Raw genomic sequence first — 19,355 nt, 5'->3', positions numbered from 1 at the left:
AACAAAACTTCTTTAGGATAAGATAAAGGGACAAAGGAGGAAAGATCATTATGCTTCATATAGGAATGAATGAGCCAGAGGCACCTGTGTGTCAGAGGGAAAGATGATAGAAATGTAGTTAGAGCCTTGTTTTTGTGTCTTGTGGCTTTGCTCCTATCAGTTGGCAAACTGATACGGATAAAACCAATTATGAATTATGTAAGTGAATACTACAAGTTCAGTTTAGAAGATTTGAAGTTTCTTATTACATTATGAAGAGGATCAATTTCTTTTATCTGGTTTGCAGTAATCATTCTAAATTTGTAATGTTTCACAGTTATAGTCTCCACTGCTAATTTCCAAGATGGAAGCGTAAAGCTCTTTAGTTGAAGCATATATTATTGGCAGATGTCATTCTGTGTTTGCTTCATAAGGCTGCGTGTATAAAGATTAAGATTGTAGATTTTCAGGAAAAACCACAAATATGTGGAGACTAAACAGTATACTTTTAAAGAACGACTGGGTCAAAGAAGAAATAAGAGGAGAGATCAAAAGATACATAGAAACAAAAGAGAATGAAAATACATCCTACCAAAATTTTCGGGATGCAGTGAAAGCCGTTTTGAGAGGGAAGTTTATATCATTACAGGCTTATCTCAAGAAACAAGAAAAATCCCAGATAAATAACCTCACGTTACACCTTAAAGAACTAGAAAAATAAGAAAAAATGAAACCCGAGGTCAGTATAAGAAAGGAAATAATAAAAATCAGAGCAGAACTGAATGAAAGAGAGAACAAAAAGACAATAGAAAAATATGACAAAGAGCTGGTTCTTTGAAAAGATTAATAAAATTGACAAACCCTTGGCTAGACTCACTAAGATAAAAAGAGAAAAGCACTAATAAAATCAGAAATGAAAGGGGAAGTTATCACAGGATGCCACAGAAATACAAAGGATCATCCAACAATACTATGAAAGATATATGCCACCAAATACAATAACCTAGAAAAAATGGACAAATTCTTAGAAACATATAGCCTTCCTAGGCTGAATCACGAAGAACTGCAAAATCTACATAGACCGATCACCAGTAAGGAAATTGAATCAGTCAACCGAAACCTTCCCAAAAGCACAAGTCCAGGACCAGATGGCTTCACTAGTGAATTCTACCAAACCTTCAAAGAGGATCTAATACCTGTCCTGCTCAAAATCTTCCAAAAAATAGAAGAAGAGGCAATACTCCCTAACTCATTTTATGAGGCCAACATTACCCTGATATCAAAATCTGATAAGGAAAATACAAAAAAAGAAAACTACAGACCAGTATCTCTGATGAATACAGACGCAAAAATCCTGAACAAAAATTCTAGCAAATTGAATGCAACAGTGCATTAAAAAGATTATTCATCACGACCAAGTGGGGTTCATCCCAGGAGCACAAGGATGGTTCAACATACGCAAATCCATCAAGGTGATACATCACATAAACAAAATAAAGGACAAAAATCATATGATTGTATCAACTGATGCAGAAAAAGTGTTTTCAAGATACAATATCCGTTTATGATGAACACACTTAATAAAATAGGTATAAAAGGAAAATACCTTAACATAATAAAGGTCATATATGACAAACCCTCAGCTAATATCATAATTAACGGTGAATAATTGAAGCCCTTTGCTCTACATTCAGGAACACGACAGGGCTGTCCCCTATCACCGCTGCTTTTCAACAGTGTTGGAAGTCGTCGCCAGAGCAATCAGGCAAGAGAAATAAATAAAAGGCATCCAAATTGGGAATGAAGAAATTAAATTGTCATTCTTTGCAGATGACATGATGCTATATGTAACAAACCCTAAAGACTCCACCAAAAAGCTATTAGAAACAATCAACCAATACAGTAAAGTTGCCGGCTACAAAATCAACATACAAAAGTCCATTGCATTCCTATGTACTAACAATGAAATCTCAGAAAAAGAAAGTAAAAAAAAAACACAAACAAACAATTCCTTTTGCAATTGCAATAAAAAGAATAAAATACCTAGGAATAAACTTAACCAAGGATGTGAAAGACCTGTATGCTGAAAACTATAAGACATTTTTAAAAGAAATTGAAGAAGACACAAAGAAATGGAAAGACATTCTGTGCTCATGGATTGGAAGAGTCAACATAGTTAATATGGCTGTATTACCCAAAGCAATATAGAGATTTAATGCAATCCCCATCAAAAACCCAATGGCATTTTTTAAAGAAATAGAACAAAAAATCATCAGATTTGTATGGAACCACAAAAGACCCTGAACAGCTGAAGCAATCCTAAGAACAAAGAACAATGCTGGAGGTATCACACTCTCTGACTTTAGCTTGTACTACAGGGCAGCAGTAATCAAAACAGCATGGTATTGGCAGAAAAACAGACACGTAGAACAATGGAATAGAATTGAGAACCCAGAAATAAACCCACATAAATAATGGACAGATACTTTTTGACAAAGAAGCAAGAAACATACAATGGAGCAAAGACAACCTCTTCAATAAATGGTACTGGGAGAATTGGATAGCCACATGCAAAAGAATGAAACTGGACTGCTATCTGTCACCATGTACCAAAGTTAATTCAGAATGGATCAAAGACCTAAGCATAAGAGCTGAAACAAACTGCATAGAAGAACATAGGTACTAAACTTATGGACCTTGGGTTCGAAGGGCATTTTATGAATTTGACTCCAAAGACAAGGGAAGTGAAAGCTAAAACAAATGAATGGGACTATAGTAAATTTAAAAGCTTCTGCACAGCAAAAGAAACCATCGACAAAATAAAGAGGCAGCCAACTGAATGAGAGAAGATTTTTGCAAACGGCACCTCCCACAAGGGGCTAATATCCAAAATATGCAAGGAACTCATACAACTCAACAACAAAAAAAACAACCCAATTGAAAAATGGGCAGAGGACATTTCTCTAAAGAGGACATAAAATTGGCAAATAGACATATGTAAAAATGCTAAACATCAGTAATCATCAGAGAAATGCAAATAAAAACAATAATGAGATAACACCTCACCCCAGTCAGAATGGCTATCATCAACAAGACAAATAGTAACAAGTGTTGGAGAGGCTGTGGAGAAAAAGGAACCCTCCATACACTGTTGGTGGGAATGCAGACTGGTGCAGCCGTTATGGAAGGGAGTGTGGAGATTCCTCAAAAAATTAAGAATAGAATTACCATGTGACCCAACATATGACCCTCTCCTGGGTATTTACCCAAAGAATCTGAAAACATTTATCCATAAAGACGTGTGCTCCAATGTTCATTGCAACTTTATTTACGGTGACCAAGACATGGAAACAACCAAAATGTCCTTTGATAGGTGAATGGATAAAGAAGTTGTGGTATATGTACACAATGGAATACTATTCGGCGGTAAGAAAAGATGAAATAGGAACATTTGTGACAACATGGAAGGATCTTGAGATTATTATGCTAAGCGAAATAAGTCAGACAGAAAAAGCAGAGAACCATATGATTTCACTGATATGTGGTATATAAAACTGAGAACAACAAAAGAACAAGACAGTCAAATGAAGAAACAAAAACTCATAGACGCAGACAATAGTTTAGTGGTTACCAGAGGGGGGCTCTAGAAGAGAGTAAGTAAACGGGGTCTAATATATGGTGATGGAAAGAGAACTGATTCTGGGTGGTGAACATACAATGTGAAATATAGATAATGTATTACACAATTGTACACCTGAAATCTATGTAACTTTACTTTCACCGCAATAAACTTTAATTAAAAAAAAAGAAATATGGAAAAAAAAAGTTCGTAGCTTTTTATTTATCTTTGGGTAGAAATTTATTAAAGTAGCCCTTGTTTTTAATGGTGAAATAGGATTATAGACAGTTTCTTTAGTAACCATTTTTTATTGTAAGAAAGATAATGACTTTGCTAAATGAAATAATAGATACTTATATATCTAGGTTATATAATGGAATTAAAATCAGGTGATACCAGTTGGAATATACTTGTATCCTGTATCTGTATAATTTTTATTCTGGTGCCATATCTAAGACTGGGTTTGTCTCACTTCCTGCCTGAGGTGGAATTAAGCATTTAGTAGGAAGCTACTTCTTTTTCCCCTTATCAGAATTGGCTTTTAGGTGGGGTGAGACTATACCACTGGACAGAGAGTAAGGTGAATACATGTGGGATAAACCACCAGATATGTGCAGTGAGAAGGGGCCAACATTCTCATCGAGCCCAGTAGGGTTTTGGCAAATCCAGTGTAGTTCTAGATTGTAACGGACTGCATGGAATCCAGTTTCTCTGGTGTAAACAATTGTTGAAAAATTCTGTTGTGCTTTTCAATTTTATATACAAAGCCAATTCATTCCAGGAATTCTCTGAGAGATTCAGATAGTTATTTGGGAGATATATAAGAAAATCCTAAATACAAAAGAGACCAAGCACAAGAGGCCAGTTGTTACCTGACTCTCTAAACAGGTTGCCAGGCTAACACCAGGTGTTATTACTGAAACATTTATGGCTTTAGCCCCTTTAGTAAGGAGATAATAATAATAATTACTAAACTTCACTGGTTTGTTGGACTTTTATTTAGCTGGATGTTCTTTCAAACAGAGTGAAGCTATGACTGGGTTAACAGTCAGCATTTAACATTGTAGTGTGATTGTGTCTCTGGTATCTGGGCTTCAGTTCTACAAGACATTTCCATCCTGGTTTTCAATATCAGACCATTTCCCGTTGAAAAATGGTAATTCTTAAATATATTTTCTGTATAAATGTGCAATCTGAATTTATTGCTTAACTGTCTGACCTCAACCATTAATGTTACTGTGTTCTTCAGATATGTACTGCGTTTCCTACAGTGACTTACTAAAGGAACTTAAAAAGAAGGATGTGGCGATTTCAATATTTTCACTAAATTTCTTTTTTTTCTTTTCTTTCTCTTTTTTGTCTACTCTGTCTTGAATTGCAGAATCAGCTCATCGTCACCCAACACCTCCTTTGAGCCCAGAGCTGCCTGGTAGTTGCCAGAAGGAGTTCAAGGAGAACAAAGAGCCTTCGCCAAAGGCGAGGCGCAGGCGCAGTGTGAAGATCAGCAGCGTGGCCTTGGAGTCTGTGCAGCAGCAGAACGATTCCATCCAGATCATAGCGAGCGCCAGTGATTTAAAAAGCATGGATGAGTTTCTTCTGAAAAAGGTACACTTTGCATGCTGAGTCAGGCCCCTGAGCAGTTTGACTGTGGAATATTTGTATATGTCAGGATATGGCCCCTACAGATCAAGATGACAAACGCTTCAGTAAGTGCGATGGAAGGCGCAAATGCATTAGTATGATGTGCATTAGTCAGACTGGGCAAACAGGATTTATAGTTTTAGGCTTTACTGTCAACTTCCATTTTACTATAGCTGTCATGTTATACTTGTATATTACATATGTGAAGGTGAGGCTTATTGCACCCTTGAAGTTTTCCTGGTAGCAGAACTGTAGAATCATAACTGTTAGAAAGGTCATTAGAAATCACCTAATAGCAATAAAACTCAGGCTATCGTGCTTTTACCATAACAAGCCATAACAGCGATGGCTTGTACTTCCAGGGCAGTCATTGTTGAAGAAACAGCATGTGTCAACTGTTGCATTCACCTCTTTTCAGTTAGTTGATTGTGTACAAAAATTCTTTCTGTGGTCCCCAGATGAACGACCTAGATAATGAAGACAGCAAAAAAGACACACTAGTGGATGTTGTATTTAAAAAAGCCCTGAAAGAATTTCGGCAGAATATCTTCAGCTTTTATTCATCTGCATTGGCGGTAAGTTGGGCAGTGTTAGGATATATTCAGTGGCTCAACACAAGAAAAATTTGTTAATACTGTAGAAAATAATAGAGGCCATGTTCATCTAGAGATTGCTCTAGTTCCTTGTTTTTGTTTTAGGGATAGAGCGAGAAAAGCATACTGACTGACCTCAGATTAACTGCTTCCTTGAATTTACTTGAGCAGTTTTCTTCCCCCCCTTAGGTATATTTTCATCTTAAGATACTGAATTTAGACATTCTGAGTATGATTCTGTTTCAGCCAGTGGCTCTCTACTATTTTGACTTATCATAATCATTTAGCTCTAGCTTCTAATTCTTACATGTATGGAATTATTATACAACTTTTTTCCAGTGGAATTAGAGTTTTGTTCACTGGTTTCTATATATCAGTTGACATCGCTTTTAAAATCACTTTCAAATTTACTTTGTACTTTTTTTTGTATTGGTTGTGTTTTAGAAAATTTATTTTTGATGCTAAATTACATAATAATACTTTATAAAATCTTTATTAGTATCTACAAATTATCACATTTATTCTATAAAATAATTTATATTTAATTGGGTTTTCTTTTTCGATCTATTATTCATTGTGAAAAGAGAAATCAGGAAAACTTTCTTGTGTATCCTTTACTTTTTCATTCTCAATATAAGATTTTTGCCTTTTAAAAATAGGAATCCATACAGTCTGAAAGACTTGAATTTCAAGAACATAATAAAGTAGTAATCAGGGTACTGCAAGTGACTAGATTTGGGTAGGGACAGTGTTAGCCATATTGTTCTAATCCTACCCACTTACTTATGCTTCCTACCTGTATTTCCTAGACTAGGGAGGGGCTTAGGGTTATTAGATGCTCCAGTACACTTTGAATCACATAGGAAGAGCTAACATTATGAAGCAGAGCTTAATGGTGGTTTTCTAACCCCGGATCAAAAAAGTTCAACTTCTAATTCTGAGGAGGTGAAAGACAACTGCTAAATGTATAGAATTTAGAATTCTATTTTGTTTGGGTCACTTAAAGTCTTTCTTTTCCTGTAAAGATTCCAGACCTCATTTAAATAAGTTAAAAGGAATTCCATGTAGATTCCTCCTCAGGTAATACAGTGTTACTCTAGGCATGTCACTCTTTGGAAAAACAAAGAAGGTTACCTAGTAAAATATCATTCGGCAAGGATTCAAGTATTCACTCTTTCTTTCTTTTCCTTTTTTAAAATCAAATTTATTTGGGTGACATTATTTAATGAGATTATATAAGCTTCAAGTGTACAATATTATAGCACATCATCTATATTGCATTGTGTGCTTATCACCCAGTCAGTTCTCCTTCCATCACCCCATTACCTTCTTCAACCTTCCCCCACTCCTCTTCCCCTCTGGTCATCACTGTACTGTTGTCTGTGTAAATGAGGTTTTTGTTTGTTTTGTTTATTTGTTGCTTTCTGTTTTATATCCCACACATGGGTGAAGTCATATGATTCTTGTCCTTTTCCATCTGACTTATTTTGCTTAGCATGATAATCTCAAGATCCAACTGTGTTGTCGCAAATGGCAGTCTTTCACCTTTTCTTATGGCGGAGTAGTAGTCCGTTATGTATTTGTACCACATCTTCTTTATCCAATCACCTATCAAAGGACATTTTGGTTGTTTCCATGTCTTGGCCATTGTGAATAATGCTGCAGTGAACATAGGGGTACACATATCTTTAGTGATAAATGTTTTCAGATTTTTTGGGTAGATACTCAGAAAAGGGATTGCTGGGTACTTCTAGTCTTAATTTTTTTGGGAACCTCTGTACTGTTTTCCATAGTGGCTGTACCAATTTGCATTCCTACCAGCAGTGTAGGAGGATTCCTTTCTCTCCATATTCTCTCCAACACTTGTTATTATTTGTCTTATTGATGATGGCCATTCTAACAGATGTGAGGTGGTATCTCATTGTGGTTTTCATTTGCATTTTCCTTACAGCTAGTGGAGATGAGCATCTTACATCTGTCAGTCTTCTTACATCTGTATGTCTTCTCAGGAAAAATGTCTGTTCAGGTCCTCTATCCATTTTTTAAATTGGATTATTTGTTCTGTTGTTGTTGAGTTGTACGAGTTTTTTATATATTTGGGATATTAACCCCTTATGGGAGGCATTGTTTGCAAATATCTTCTCCCTCAGTTGGTTGCCCCTTTGTTTTGTTGATAATTTCTTTTGCTATGCAGAAGCCTTTTAGTTTGATACTGTTCCATTCATTTATTTTTGCTTTTACTTCCCTTGCCCTTGGGGTCAAATTCATAAAATCCTCTCTGAGACCAAGGTCCATAAGCTTAGTATTTATGTTTTCTTCTATGTATTCAATTGTTTCAGTTTTATATTTAGGTCTTTGATCCATTTTGAGTTAACTTTTGTGTATGGTGACAAATAGCAGTCTAGTTTCATTCTTTTACATGTGGCTTTCCACTTACCCAGCACCATTTATTGAAGAGACTTTCTTTTCTCTGTTGTATGTTTTGGCTCCTTTTTTGAAAATTAGTTGCTCATGTATTTCTGGGCTCTCAATTACATTCATTTGGTCTTTTTATCTATTTTTCTGCCAATACCAAACTGTTTTGATTATTGTAGCTTTGTAGTGTAATTTGAAGTCATGGACTGTGATACCTCCAGCTCTGTTCTTTTTTCTTAGGATTGCTTTGGCTATTTTGGGCTTTTTGTGGTTCCGTGCAAATTTGATGATTTTTTTGTTCTGTTTCTTAGAGAAATGTCATTAGGATGGGGAATGCATTAAATCTGTATATTGCTTTGAGTAATACAGCCATTTTAACTACGTTGATTCTTCCAATCCATGAACACAGAATATCTTTCCATTTTTCCTTCTTCAGTTTCTTCCAATATCTTAGAGTCTTGATGTATAGGTCCTTCATATCTTTTGTTAAGTTTATTCCTTTTTTGTTTCAATTGCAAATGGAATTTTTTCATTTCTTTTTTTGAAATTTTGTGCACTGGTTCTGTACATTGATTTTTTAATCCTGCACCTGTGCTGTATTTGTTTATTGTCTCTGATAGGTTTTTGGTGGAGTCTTTAGGGTTTTCTCTGTGAAGAATCACGTCATCTGCAAAAAGTGACAGTTTTACTTCTTCATTCCCAATTTGTGTGTTTTTTATTTCTTTCTCTTGCCTGATTGCTCTGGCGAGGACTTCCAGTACTGTGCTAAATAGCAGTGGTGAGAGTGGGCATCCTTGTCTTGTTCGTGATCATCATGGAAAAGCTTTCAGTTTTTCACTGTTGAGTATGATATTAGCTGAGGGTTTGTGATGTGTGGCCTTAATTATTATGTTGAGGCACTTTCTTTCTATCCCATTATATGGAGCGTTTTAATCATAAAAGGACGGTGTATCTTGTCAAATGCATTTTTCCGTCTATTGATATCATATGATTTTTATCCTTTATTTTGCTGATATGGTGTATCACATTGATTGATTTGTGTATGTTGAACCATCGTTATGCCCCTGAATGAACCACACTTGATTGTGATGTGTTATCTTTTCATTGTATTCATTTTGCTAGTATTTTGTTTAGGATTTTTGTATCTATATCAGAGATATTGGTCTGTAAGAGTGTGTGTGTGTGTGTGTGTGTGTGTGTGTGTGTGTATGTGTGTGTGTGTTGTTCTTACCAGGTTTGGGTATCAGGATAATGTTGGCCTCATAAAATGAGTTAGTAATTATTGCCTCTTTTTCAATTTTTTGGAAGAGTTTGAAAGGATGGGTATTAAATCTTTGAATATTTGGTAGAATTCATTAGTGAAGTCCTGGACTTTTACTTTTCGGGAGGTTTCTGATGACTATTTCAATTTCCTTACTGTTGATCAGTCTATTTAGTCTAGGAAAGTTATGTTTTTAAGAACTTGTCCATTTCTTCTAGGTTATCGAATTTGGTGGCATATAGTCTTTCATAGTATTCTTGTATAGTCCATTGTATTTCTGTGGTGTCCATTATAACTTCTCTTTCATTTATGATTTTGTCTATTTGAGTCTTTTCTCATTTTTCCTTAGCCAGAGGTTTGTCAGTTTTATTAATCTTTTTTTTTAACAGGACTTTATTGATGGGGGGAACAGTGTGTACTTCCAGGACTTTTTTCCAAGTCAAGTTGTTGTCCTTTCAATCTTAGTTGTGGAGGGTGCAGATCAGCTTCAAGTTGTTGTCCTTTCAGTCTTAGTTGTGGAGGGTGCAGCTCAGCTCCAGGTCCAGTTGCCATTGCTAGTTGCAGGGGGTGCAGCCCACCATTCCTTGCGGGAGTTGATCTGGCAGCCTCGTGGTTGAGAGCCCACTGGCCCATGTGGGAATTGAACCAGCAGCCTTTGGAGTTAGGAGCATGGAGCTCTAACCGCCTGAGCCACCAGGCCGGCCCCTTTATTAATCTTTTTAAAGAATCAACTCTTTGTTGCATTATTTTTTTTCTAGTGTGTTTTTGTTCTTTATTTCATTTAATTCTGCTCTGATTTTTATTATTTCCTTCTTTCTACCGACTTTTGGATTTTTCTTTTTTCCTAGTTCTTTAAGGTGAAATGTTAGGTTATTTATTTTTGTTTCTTGAGTTAAACCTGTAATGATACAAACTTCCTTCTAATTACTGCTTTTGCTATATCCCCAAAATTTTGATATGTTATATTTTCATTCTCATATGTCTCTGTTCTTTGATCTCTTATTTCTTCTTTGACCCATTGTTAACTTTGTTTCCCTGAAAATAAGACTGGGTCTTATATTAAGGTTTGCTCCAAAAGACGCATTAGGGCTTATGTTCAGGGATGTCATCCTGAAAAATCATGCTAGGGCTTACTTTCCAGTTAGGTTTTATTTTCGGGGAAACACAGTAGTAACATGTTGTTTAATATCCACATTTTTGTGGTTTTTCCTGCTTGCTTTTTGTATGTGATTTCCAATTTCAAAGCATTGTGACTGGAGAATTTGTTTGGTATGATTTCAGTCTTATTAAATTTGTTGAGGTTAATTTTGTGTCCCAACATATGGTCTATATTTGAGAATGTTCCATGTTCACTAGAGAAGAATGTATATTCTGTTGTTCTGAGATGAAAAACTCTGTAAATATTAATTATGTCCATTTCATCTAATATGTCATTTATGGCAGATATTTCCTTATTGATTTTCTGTTTGGACAATCTATCTATAGCTGTCAATGGGGTATTTAGTTCCCCTACTATTGTTGTGCTTTATTAGTTTTCCCTTTAGTTCTGTTACTAGTTGCTTTATAAATTTTCGTACTCCCATGTCGGATGCATATATATTGATAAATGTTATGTCTTCTTGATGTATTGTCTTCATTATCATTATAAATTGTGCATCGTTGTCTCTTTTTTATCTTGAAATCTATTTTGTCTGATGTAAATATGGCTATATTTGATTTTCTCTGGATGCCATTTGCTTGGAGTATCATTTTCCATCCCTTCTTTTTGAGTCTGTTTGTCCTTGTAGCTGAGATGTGTCCCTGAAGGCAGCATATAGTTGGATTTTCTTTTTTGATCCAACTGTGCCTTTTAATTGGTGAGTTCAATCCATTTACATTTAGGATGATTATTGATATATGAGGATTTCCTACAGCCATTTTGTCTGTTTTCTGGTAACTTGGTATCTTCATTGTTTCTTTTCCCTTGTGTTTCTGTCTGTTGTTATACTTTGGTGATATTCTATGATTTTCTGCTTTTTGTCTTCTTTTTTATGTTTGTGTTTCAGTTCTAGATTCTTTTTGTATGGTTACCATTAAGATCATGCAAAAGAAAATTTCATATATACAATATTCCTTTTTCTTCTGATTGCATCTTACCTCTATTCACCCGTGCAAGTTCAGTCCTTTACCCCTCCCCTTTTTTTGTTTTTGTCATAAATTATCCCTTTTTATGATGTGAGTTCATTTCCAAGCTGTAATAGCTATTGTCTTCTTTTTTTTTAAATTAAAGTTTATTGGGGTTGACAATGGTCAACAAAACTACATAGGTTTCAAGTGTACAATTCTATAATACATCATCTGTATATTGCGTTATTTGTTCACCACCCGGAGTCAGTTCTACTTCCATCACCATATATTTGACCCCCTTTACTCTCTCTAACACTCCCCTCCCCTTTACCTCTCTCTGGTAACCACTAAACTGTTGTCTGTATCTGTGAGTTTTTGTTTCTTTATTTGTTTGTCTTGTTCCTTTGTTGCTTTCAGTTTTATATCCCACATATGAGTGAAGTCATATGGTATTTTTAAAAAAATATATATTTTTACCTCCTTTAACTTTTATGTTATATTTAAGTGTTGGATACCCTATGCTGAACAAGGGTTGCAGTTTCCTGCTTCTGTCTGTCTGTTAGTCATCTTGCTCATAGTTTTGTTTCTTTTTGTCTTTTTGTTTCAGGTAGAAGAACACCCTTTAGTATTTCTGGTAATGCATCTCTTGTGGTGGTAAATTTCCTGAGCTTCTGTATGTCTGGAAAGGTCTTTATTTCTCCTTCAGACCTAAAGGATGACTTTTCTGGATACGGTATTCTTAGCTGGTTATTTCTCGCTTTTAATAATTTGAATATTTGATTCCACTCTCTCCTAGCTTATAGGGTGTCTGCTGAAAAATCTGATGATGATCTAGCAGAGTTTCCTTTGTAGGTTACTGTCTTCTTTTCCTTGGCTACCTTGAGAAGTCTCTCTTTGCTGTTAATTTTGGACAGTTTTAATATCATTTGCCTTGGAGAAGGCCTTTTTGGATTGAGGTAATTAGGCATTCTGTTAGCTTCTTTTATTCAAGGAGCCAGGTCTTTCCAAAGGTTTGGGACGTTTTCATTCATTATTTGTTTGAATAGGATCTCTGGTTCCTTCTCCCTCTCTTCTTCTGGTATACCCATTATTCTTATATTGCTCTTTCTGGTGGAGTGAAGTAGTTCTTGCAGAGTTCTTTCATTTCTTTTAACTCTTAAGTCTCTCTTTTCTTCCACCTGAGTCATTTCTACACTTCTGTCTTCTATGTCAGTAATTCTTTCCTCTGTCTGTTCTGCTCTAAGGTTGCTAGTTCATTCTTCATGTCTTTTATTGAGTTCTTCAGCTCCAGAATTTCTGTTTGGTTCTTTTTTATTGTTTCAGTCTCTTTGATGAAGTACTACTTTTGTTCATTGATTTTTATTTCTGGGTTCATTGAATCATTTTTCTGAGTTTTCTTTATCTCACTGAGTTTTTTTTCAGAACTGTAGTCTCAATTTTTTTTTATTTTTATTGTGTAAGGGGAACAGGACTTTATTGGGGAACAGTGTGTACTTCCAGGGCTTTATTCCAAGTCAAGTTGTTGTCCTTTCTTAGTTGTGGAGGGTGCCGTTCAGCTTCAAGTTGTTCTTTCAGTCTTAGTTGTGGAGGGCACAACTCAGCTCCAGGTCCAGTTGCCATTGCTAGTTGCAGGGGGCGCAGCCCACCATCCCTTGCGGGAGTCGAACCAACAACCTTGTGGTTGAGAGGACACACTCCAACCAACTGAGCCATCCGGGAGGCAGCTCAGCTCAAGGTGCCGTGTTCAATCTTAGTTGCAGGGCCGGAGCCCACCATCCCTTGCAGGACTCGAGGAATTGAACTGGAAACCTTGTGGTTGAGAGCCCACTGGCCCATGTGGGAATTGAACCGGCAGCCTTCGGAGTTAGGAGCATGGAGTTCTAACTGCCTGAGCCACCGGGCCCCCTGTAGTCTCAAATTTAAATCACATGTTTCCACGTCTTTAAGTTTATTTTTTGGAGATTTTCCATTTTCTTTCTGAACTCCTTTGTTATCTTGGTTATTCATTGTGCTTGATGGATTATTTCTCTGCCTGGGCATTCGTGTAAATCAAAGCTGCCTTCTTAAAGAATTTCAGTTGACAAGTAGCGGTCTCGCTTTCATTTTCCAGTAAGTGGCGCTGAAGTATGGGTTTTTTTTTCTCTTACCTGCACTCATGGGACTTACAGGGTCTCCATGGGGCAGTGTTGCCGAGGTAGTGGGAAATCCTTGGTATTCCCCAGGAGGCAATTGTCCCCTTTACAACCAGGTTGCCTTGGTTGTGTCACCACACCCATGGTTTGGAAAGGGTGGGCTATGCGTCTCCTGTGTGTTCTGGCACCGCCATCCTGTTGCCAGAAGCCACAGGCAGGGTTTCTTTGAGTTGACTCAGCTGTTTCTACTAGTCTGTTCCACAGTGGCGTGGGTGGGCGGGAATTCCTGTGTGCGGCTCTTCATGGTTTTAGCCACAATGAGTACAGACAATTTAGGCTGCAACGTTTTTGTTTAGCCCTTTTGCGATCTGCAGAATGTGGATTTTGATGCCCAATGGGCCACAGAGGCATGGAATGGGCAGATTCCCTATTTGTGGTATCCTTCATTTGATGCTGGCAGGCATTGGAGCGCTGAGATTTTTTGGCATCATTTCTCTGCCCCTGACTCTTAGTCCAGCCTCAGTCCAGCCCCGATTGCTGTCTCCACTCCTATCCCTCCAGTCTCGTTTGCCCAATGGGGGCTGCACCCAGCCCTTCACTGCTGTCCTTTTTGCTGGAGCCACTGCAAGGGCGAGGCTGTGCCCAGCTTCTGTCTCTGTCCTTCTCCCTCACCAGCCTGTCTCTGCTGTTCACATGGATATGCCTACCTTCAGATGTTCCTACGCCATGTTTCAGACGTGCCTGTTTGTGTGTTGAATAGAGAATCCTTTATTGTCCAACTTGTTCTAACTTCAAGGGGAGAGACTTGGCGGTCCTCCCAAACTACCATATTGCTGATGTCACTCCACTCTTTCAATTTTAGAGTAGAGCTATCTAAACAAGGTTCGCTTCTGGGGAGGTAGGTAATTAAGAGTGATACAAATAATCGTTATATCTAAATATAGTTAAAAAGCCAGACTTATGGCAGTAATTCCCAGGATGTTTCAAATTACTGCATTAAGCTGTTGGTATTTTACTAAAATTAGCAAGTTTTATTCTGCAGACATTTCACAGTGGAGTGGGGCTTACAAAAATCACATGAGTTCATAAGCATGCCCATTAGAAAGTATTTCATGTTCCTAATCTTTATTCTGAATACTGCCCAATGCAAGTTGAATCAGTCTTCTGTATTTAAATAATTCCTTCATAAAACCTTGTATTTCTTCTTCTATTGCTTATTAGATAGATGATGGGAAAAGCATCCGGTATAAAGACCTCTATGCATTATTTGAGCAGATTCTGGAAAAGACCATGAGGCTTGAACAACGTGATTGGAATGAGTCTCCAGTCAGAGTTTGGGTCAACACTTTTAAAGTGTTTTTAGATGAATATATGAACGAATTCAAGACTTTGGATTGTATACCCACAAAGGTAAATATGATATATTTTCATTTCTGAAAAGATTCAATTATGAACTCTTCTTAAGAGTCTGTTTGGGACATCTGGTATTTGAGAAAAAATTGCAGTGAACATGTCAACTTAGCATTACTTGATATTTAACAAACTCCATTCTGTCTTATAAGTTATTCTCTAAACCTTCTGAAATTAATACATTCTTCACTGAGGTCAAATATGTTGTGCCCTCAAGAGTATACCCTCAGCTTTGATGGAGATCAGTACTTGAATTTCCTTTTGTAAAACAGTGGTTAAAGATGTGATTCATTGTATCAGCCAGCTAGTGGCCTTTATGAGAGGACCAGCAAATTATATTTCTCCTTGAATCAGGTTTTAGGAAAATTTGTGTTTCTAGAAATCTATGTAACAGTAATACCTTTATTTATTGAGTGCCAGAAATTGTACTAGGTGTTTGATATTTTATTTAATTCAGCTCCAGCCCTGTTAAATAACTATTATGAAATCCGTAATACAGAAGAGCGATCAGGCTTAGACAAAGTTAGCAAAGTGTTTCTTTTCTCAGTACTGCAGCCGAAATAATTAGGTATCTAATTATTATGTATTAGTACTATTAATCCTTTTTGTTGATTATGTTTCATTTTATTTTGTTATTCTAGTTTATGTGTGTTTATATTTACAAACTGTCTTAAGTAATTTTTGAAGCAGTCAGATATGAATAAATCCTTGAAAGTTCTTTAATTCTACATTGTGGGTAAAGTCTTTATGTGGTGCAGTAGAAAATTCTCACTAGGTTTATACTGCCTTTGTTTATAATTTTATAAAGGTTAGGCTTGGATTGTTCTAGACTATGGTTATCAGAAAATGTCATATGTAAAAGAGCTTTTCCATGTACCACATGATGGCGTTTTATATTTAGCTCTGAAATAAGAGAATTTTCTGGAGCCAAAATATGGAAAGTCCCATCTTTAAAATTAGTAATCATTTAATTAATGATTAAAATCATCATTTATATTGATACGGTGTGGCTTCTGGACAGAACTGAGGTTTCAAAGGACAGTAATCTCTAAAGTAGCCTTCCATTCTGTTGCACTGTGTTTTACCAAACTTCCAGATTTCTCACATTTGCTTACTAGTAGCTTCATGTTTCCTCTTGAAGAGTAAAGAGCTGCTTACTCTGTTACCTTTTGAGCAAAAATCTTAGTTAGCACTTGCAAAGAAGTAAGAAAGTATCTTGATCTTTGTTATATCACAATTTCTGTATTTCTTTCCCACCAGGTGCCAAAAACAGAAAGAAAGAAAAGAAGGAAAAAAGAAACTGATTTAGTAAGTCATAATCTTTTTTTATGTTATAAAGAAGTAATTTTTAGACCAGCAGTCTGAAATATATACAATAGCTGTGCATAGAAATCTGTTTTACATCTGTCTAATATTCCTTGCTGGAGCATTGGGTTGTTTCTAGTCTTCTGCTGTTACAAACAATAATGGCACAATAAATAACCGTGTGTGTGTGTGTGTGTGTGTGTGTGTGTGTGTGTGTCTGTGTGTGTGTGTGTGTGTGTGTGTGTGTGTGTGTGTAGACGTGTAAGAGAATGGAGGGGGATTTCTGAAATTGGAATTACGGAATCATGCGTAAAATGCATCTGTTATTTTGATAAATATTGCTTCATTTCCCTACAGGAATAATCTCATTTTTAAGTTTCAAAAATAATATATGCAAGTGGGTTGTTAAATTTAGATTTTTGCCAGTCTTATAGATAAGAAATATTTTATCTCCCTGTAGTTTTAATTTGTTTTTCTCTTATTATCAATGAGTTTATCTCTTATGCTTAAGTACCATTTGCATTTTTACCATGGTCTGTATGTTTATGTTTGTTGCCCATATTTTTATTTGGGGTTTTGGTCTTTCTCAATTTCTAGGAATTTCATGTATGAGGGAGCTTACCTTTTGTTTGCGATATAGGTTGCAAGTATGTTTTCCCAGTTGCCAGTTTTCTTTTGACCTGGCTATGGGTGCTATTTACTGTGTAGAAGAGAAATTAGACTTACCACTCTTTTCCTTCATAGGTTCTGAATTTGGAGTCACAGTTAGACTTTCCCCCACCTAAAAATTAAAAAGAAATTCTCAATTTTTTTTCTAACATTTTAATGGTCACATTTTTTACATTTAAATTCTGATCTTTATGGAGTTTATCCTGCTATATTGTGTGAGTTACGAATCTAATTTTACCTCCTACCAAAGCCAACATCATTTATTTAAAGGTTCATCTTTGCCCATCTACTTTGAGATGTTACTATTTTTATAGTCTAAATTCCCCTTTATGCTTGGATCTTTTTTATCCTGTTCCATTAGTTTATCTGAATATGCATGAGCCAATTTCACACTACGTTAATTATTGAGCTTTTATTATGTGTAATAATTGGCAGGCCTAAGTCCTCCCTAATTACTTTTCTTTTTTAGAAATTTTCTGGCTATTCTTAACTTATTCTTCCATATGAACTTTGAATTTAATTGTCTAGTTTTAGGAGGAAAAAATCTATTAGTACTTTTTCTTAGGTTTCCTTATATTTATAAAATAACATAACGCTGATATCTTTATGATTTTGAATCTTTTCATCTTTTCAAGTCTATTTTTGTGTCCTTCAAGAGGGTTTTAAAGTTTTTCACATATAGGTTTTTACTATTTCATTTTACATCTATTCCTGAGTATTTTATCTCAGCAGAGATAATCACTGTAGTTAATAGTATAGTGTATATCCTTCTATGCCTTCTCTCTGCTTATATAAACTCTTTAATGTGGTGGTTCTCAAAGTGTGATCTGTAGGGGTTTCTGAGACATTTTGAGAGATTTTGCAAGATCAAAACTATTTTCATAATAGCAATAATAATGACATTATTTTCCTTCTTCAGTGAGTTGACACAAAAGCAATCATGGGTAAAACTGCTGACACCTTAGCACAAATCAAGGCAGTTGCTCCAAATGGGAATGGGAAATATGCAATAGCTGCAAATGATAGTTGTCTCAAAAAAAATCACTTGTACAATTGAACTGTAAACTGATCTAGACTTTTTAAAAATTGTGACAAAATCCCTATAACATAAAATTTACCATTTTGACCATTTAAAGTATACAATTTAGTGCAGTTTAGTATACAGTCATGCACAGCATAAGGAAATTTCACTCAATCACTAACCATGTCTACTAACCATGTCTATAATATTATAGGTGGCCCTATAAAATTAAAATGGAGCTGAAAAATTCCTATCACCCAGTGACATCATAGCTTTTAAAACGTCATAGTACAGCCCTTTACTGACATGTTTGTGGTGATGCTGGTGTAAACACACCTACTATACTGCCAGTCATAAAGAAGTACAGCACATACACTTGTGTACAGTACACAATACTTGAGAATGATAATAAATGACTATGTTACTGGTTTCTACATTTAGGGTACTATACTCTTTATTGTTATTTTAAAGTATACTCTCTCTACTTGTACAAAAAAAAGCTGTAAAGCAATATGCCGTGCCTCATCTTGTGTTCACCGCATCTCTTGATTTTATCATTTTCTCTTGTCTTGATTTAATCTTGTTGTTTTATAAATTCAGTGCAGCCTGAGTGTACAGGGTTTATAAAGTCCACAGTAGTCATTCACTCCCCGCTCACTCACTGACTCACACAGAGCAACTTCCAGTCCTGCAGGCTCCACTCATGTAAGTGCCCTATCTGATGGACCATTTTTTATCTTTCATACCGTATTTTTACTGTACCTTTTCTATGTTTACATATATTTAGACACATAAATACTGACCATTGTGTTACAATTGTGTACAGCATTCACCACAGTACCCAGCTGTACAGGCTTATAGCCCAGGAGCACTAGGCTACACCACATAGCCGAGGTGTGTAGTGGGCTGGACCAGCTAGGTGTGCGTAAGTGCACTCTGTGATGTTGCCACAATGATGAAATCACCTAACAACACATTTCTTAGAACATCCCCATCTTGTGCAGTGCATGACTGTGTTTACTACATTGGGCAGCTGTCACAACTGTATGTTAGGCTGGTGCAAAAGTAATTGTGGTTTTTGCAATTATTTTTAACCTTTTAAACCGCAATTACTGTTGCACCAATCTAATAATTCCAGAACATTTTCATCACCCCCAAAAGAATAAGCAATCACTCCTCAGTCTCTCTTCCACTCAGTCCTGAA

The 19,355-nt window shown here is 36.1% G+C and overlaps 1 protein-coding gene across 17 annotated transcripts in view; it reads left to right on the top strand.

Annotated features, from left to right (window-relative positions):
- MYO9A (myosin IXA) overlaps window positions 1-19,355 on the top strand; it is a 265,178-nt gene that overhangs the window by 196,134 nt on the left and 49,689 nt on the right. For all 17 annotated transcript variants that reach the window (XM_019735965.2, XM_074328221.1, XM_074328215.1 and 14 more), the window contains 4 exons: window positions 4,980-5,203; window positions 5,698-5,814; window positions 14,968-15,156; window positions 16,417-16,464. In XM_019735965.2, the coding sequence (XP_019591524.2) occupies window positions 4,980-5,203; window positions 5,698-5,814; window positions 14,968-15,156; window positions 16,417-16,464 (578 nt within the window). The remainder of the gene's footprint in view (window positions 1-4,979; window positions 5,204-5,697; window positions 5,815-14,967; window positions 15,157-16,416; window positions 16,465-19,355) is intronic.

This window comes from Rhinolophus sinicus, linkage group LG03 (genome assembly GCF_036562045.2).
Source record: "Rhinolophus sinicus isolate RSC01 linkage group LG03, ASM3656204v1, whole genome shotgun sequence".
Taxonomy (NCBI): Eukaryota; Metazoa; Chordata; class Mammalia; order Chiroptera; family Rhinolophidae; genus Rhinolophus; species Rhinolophus sinicus.
The sequence above is the reverse complement of the archived record's forward strand: the minus strand, read 5'-3'. Positions and strand labels throughout refer to the sequence as shown.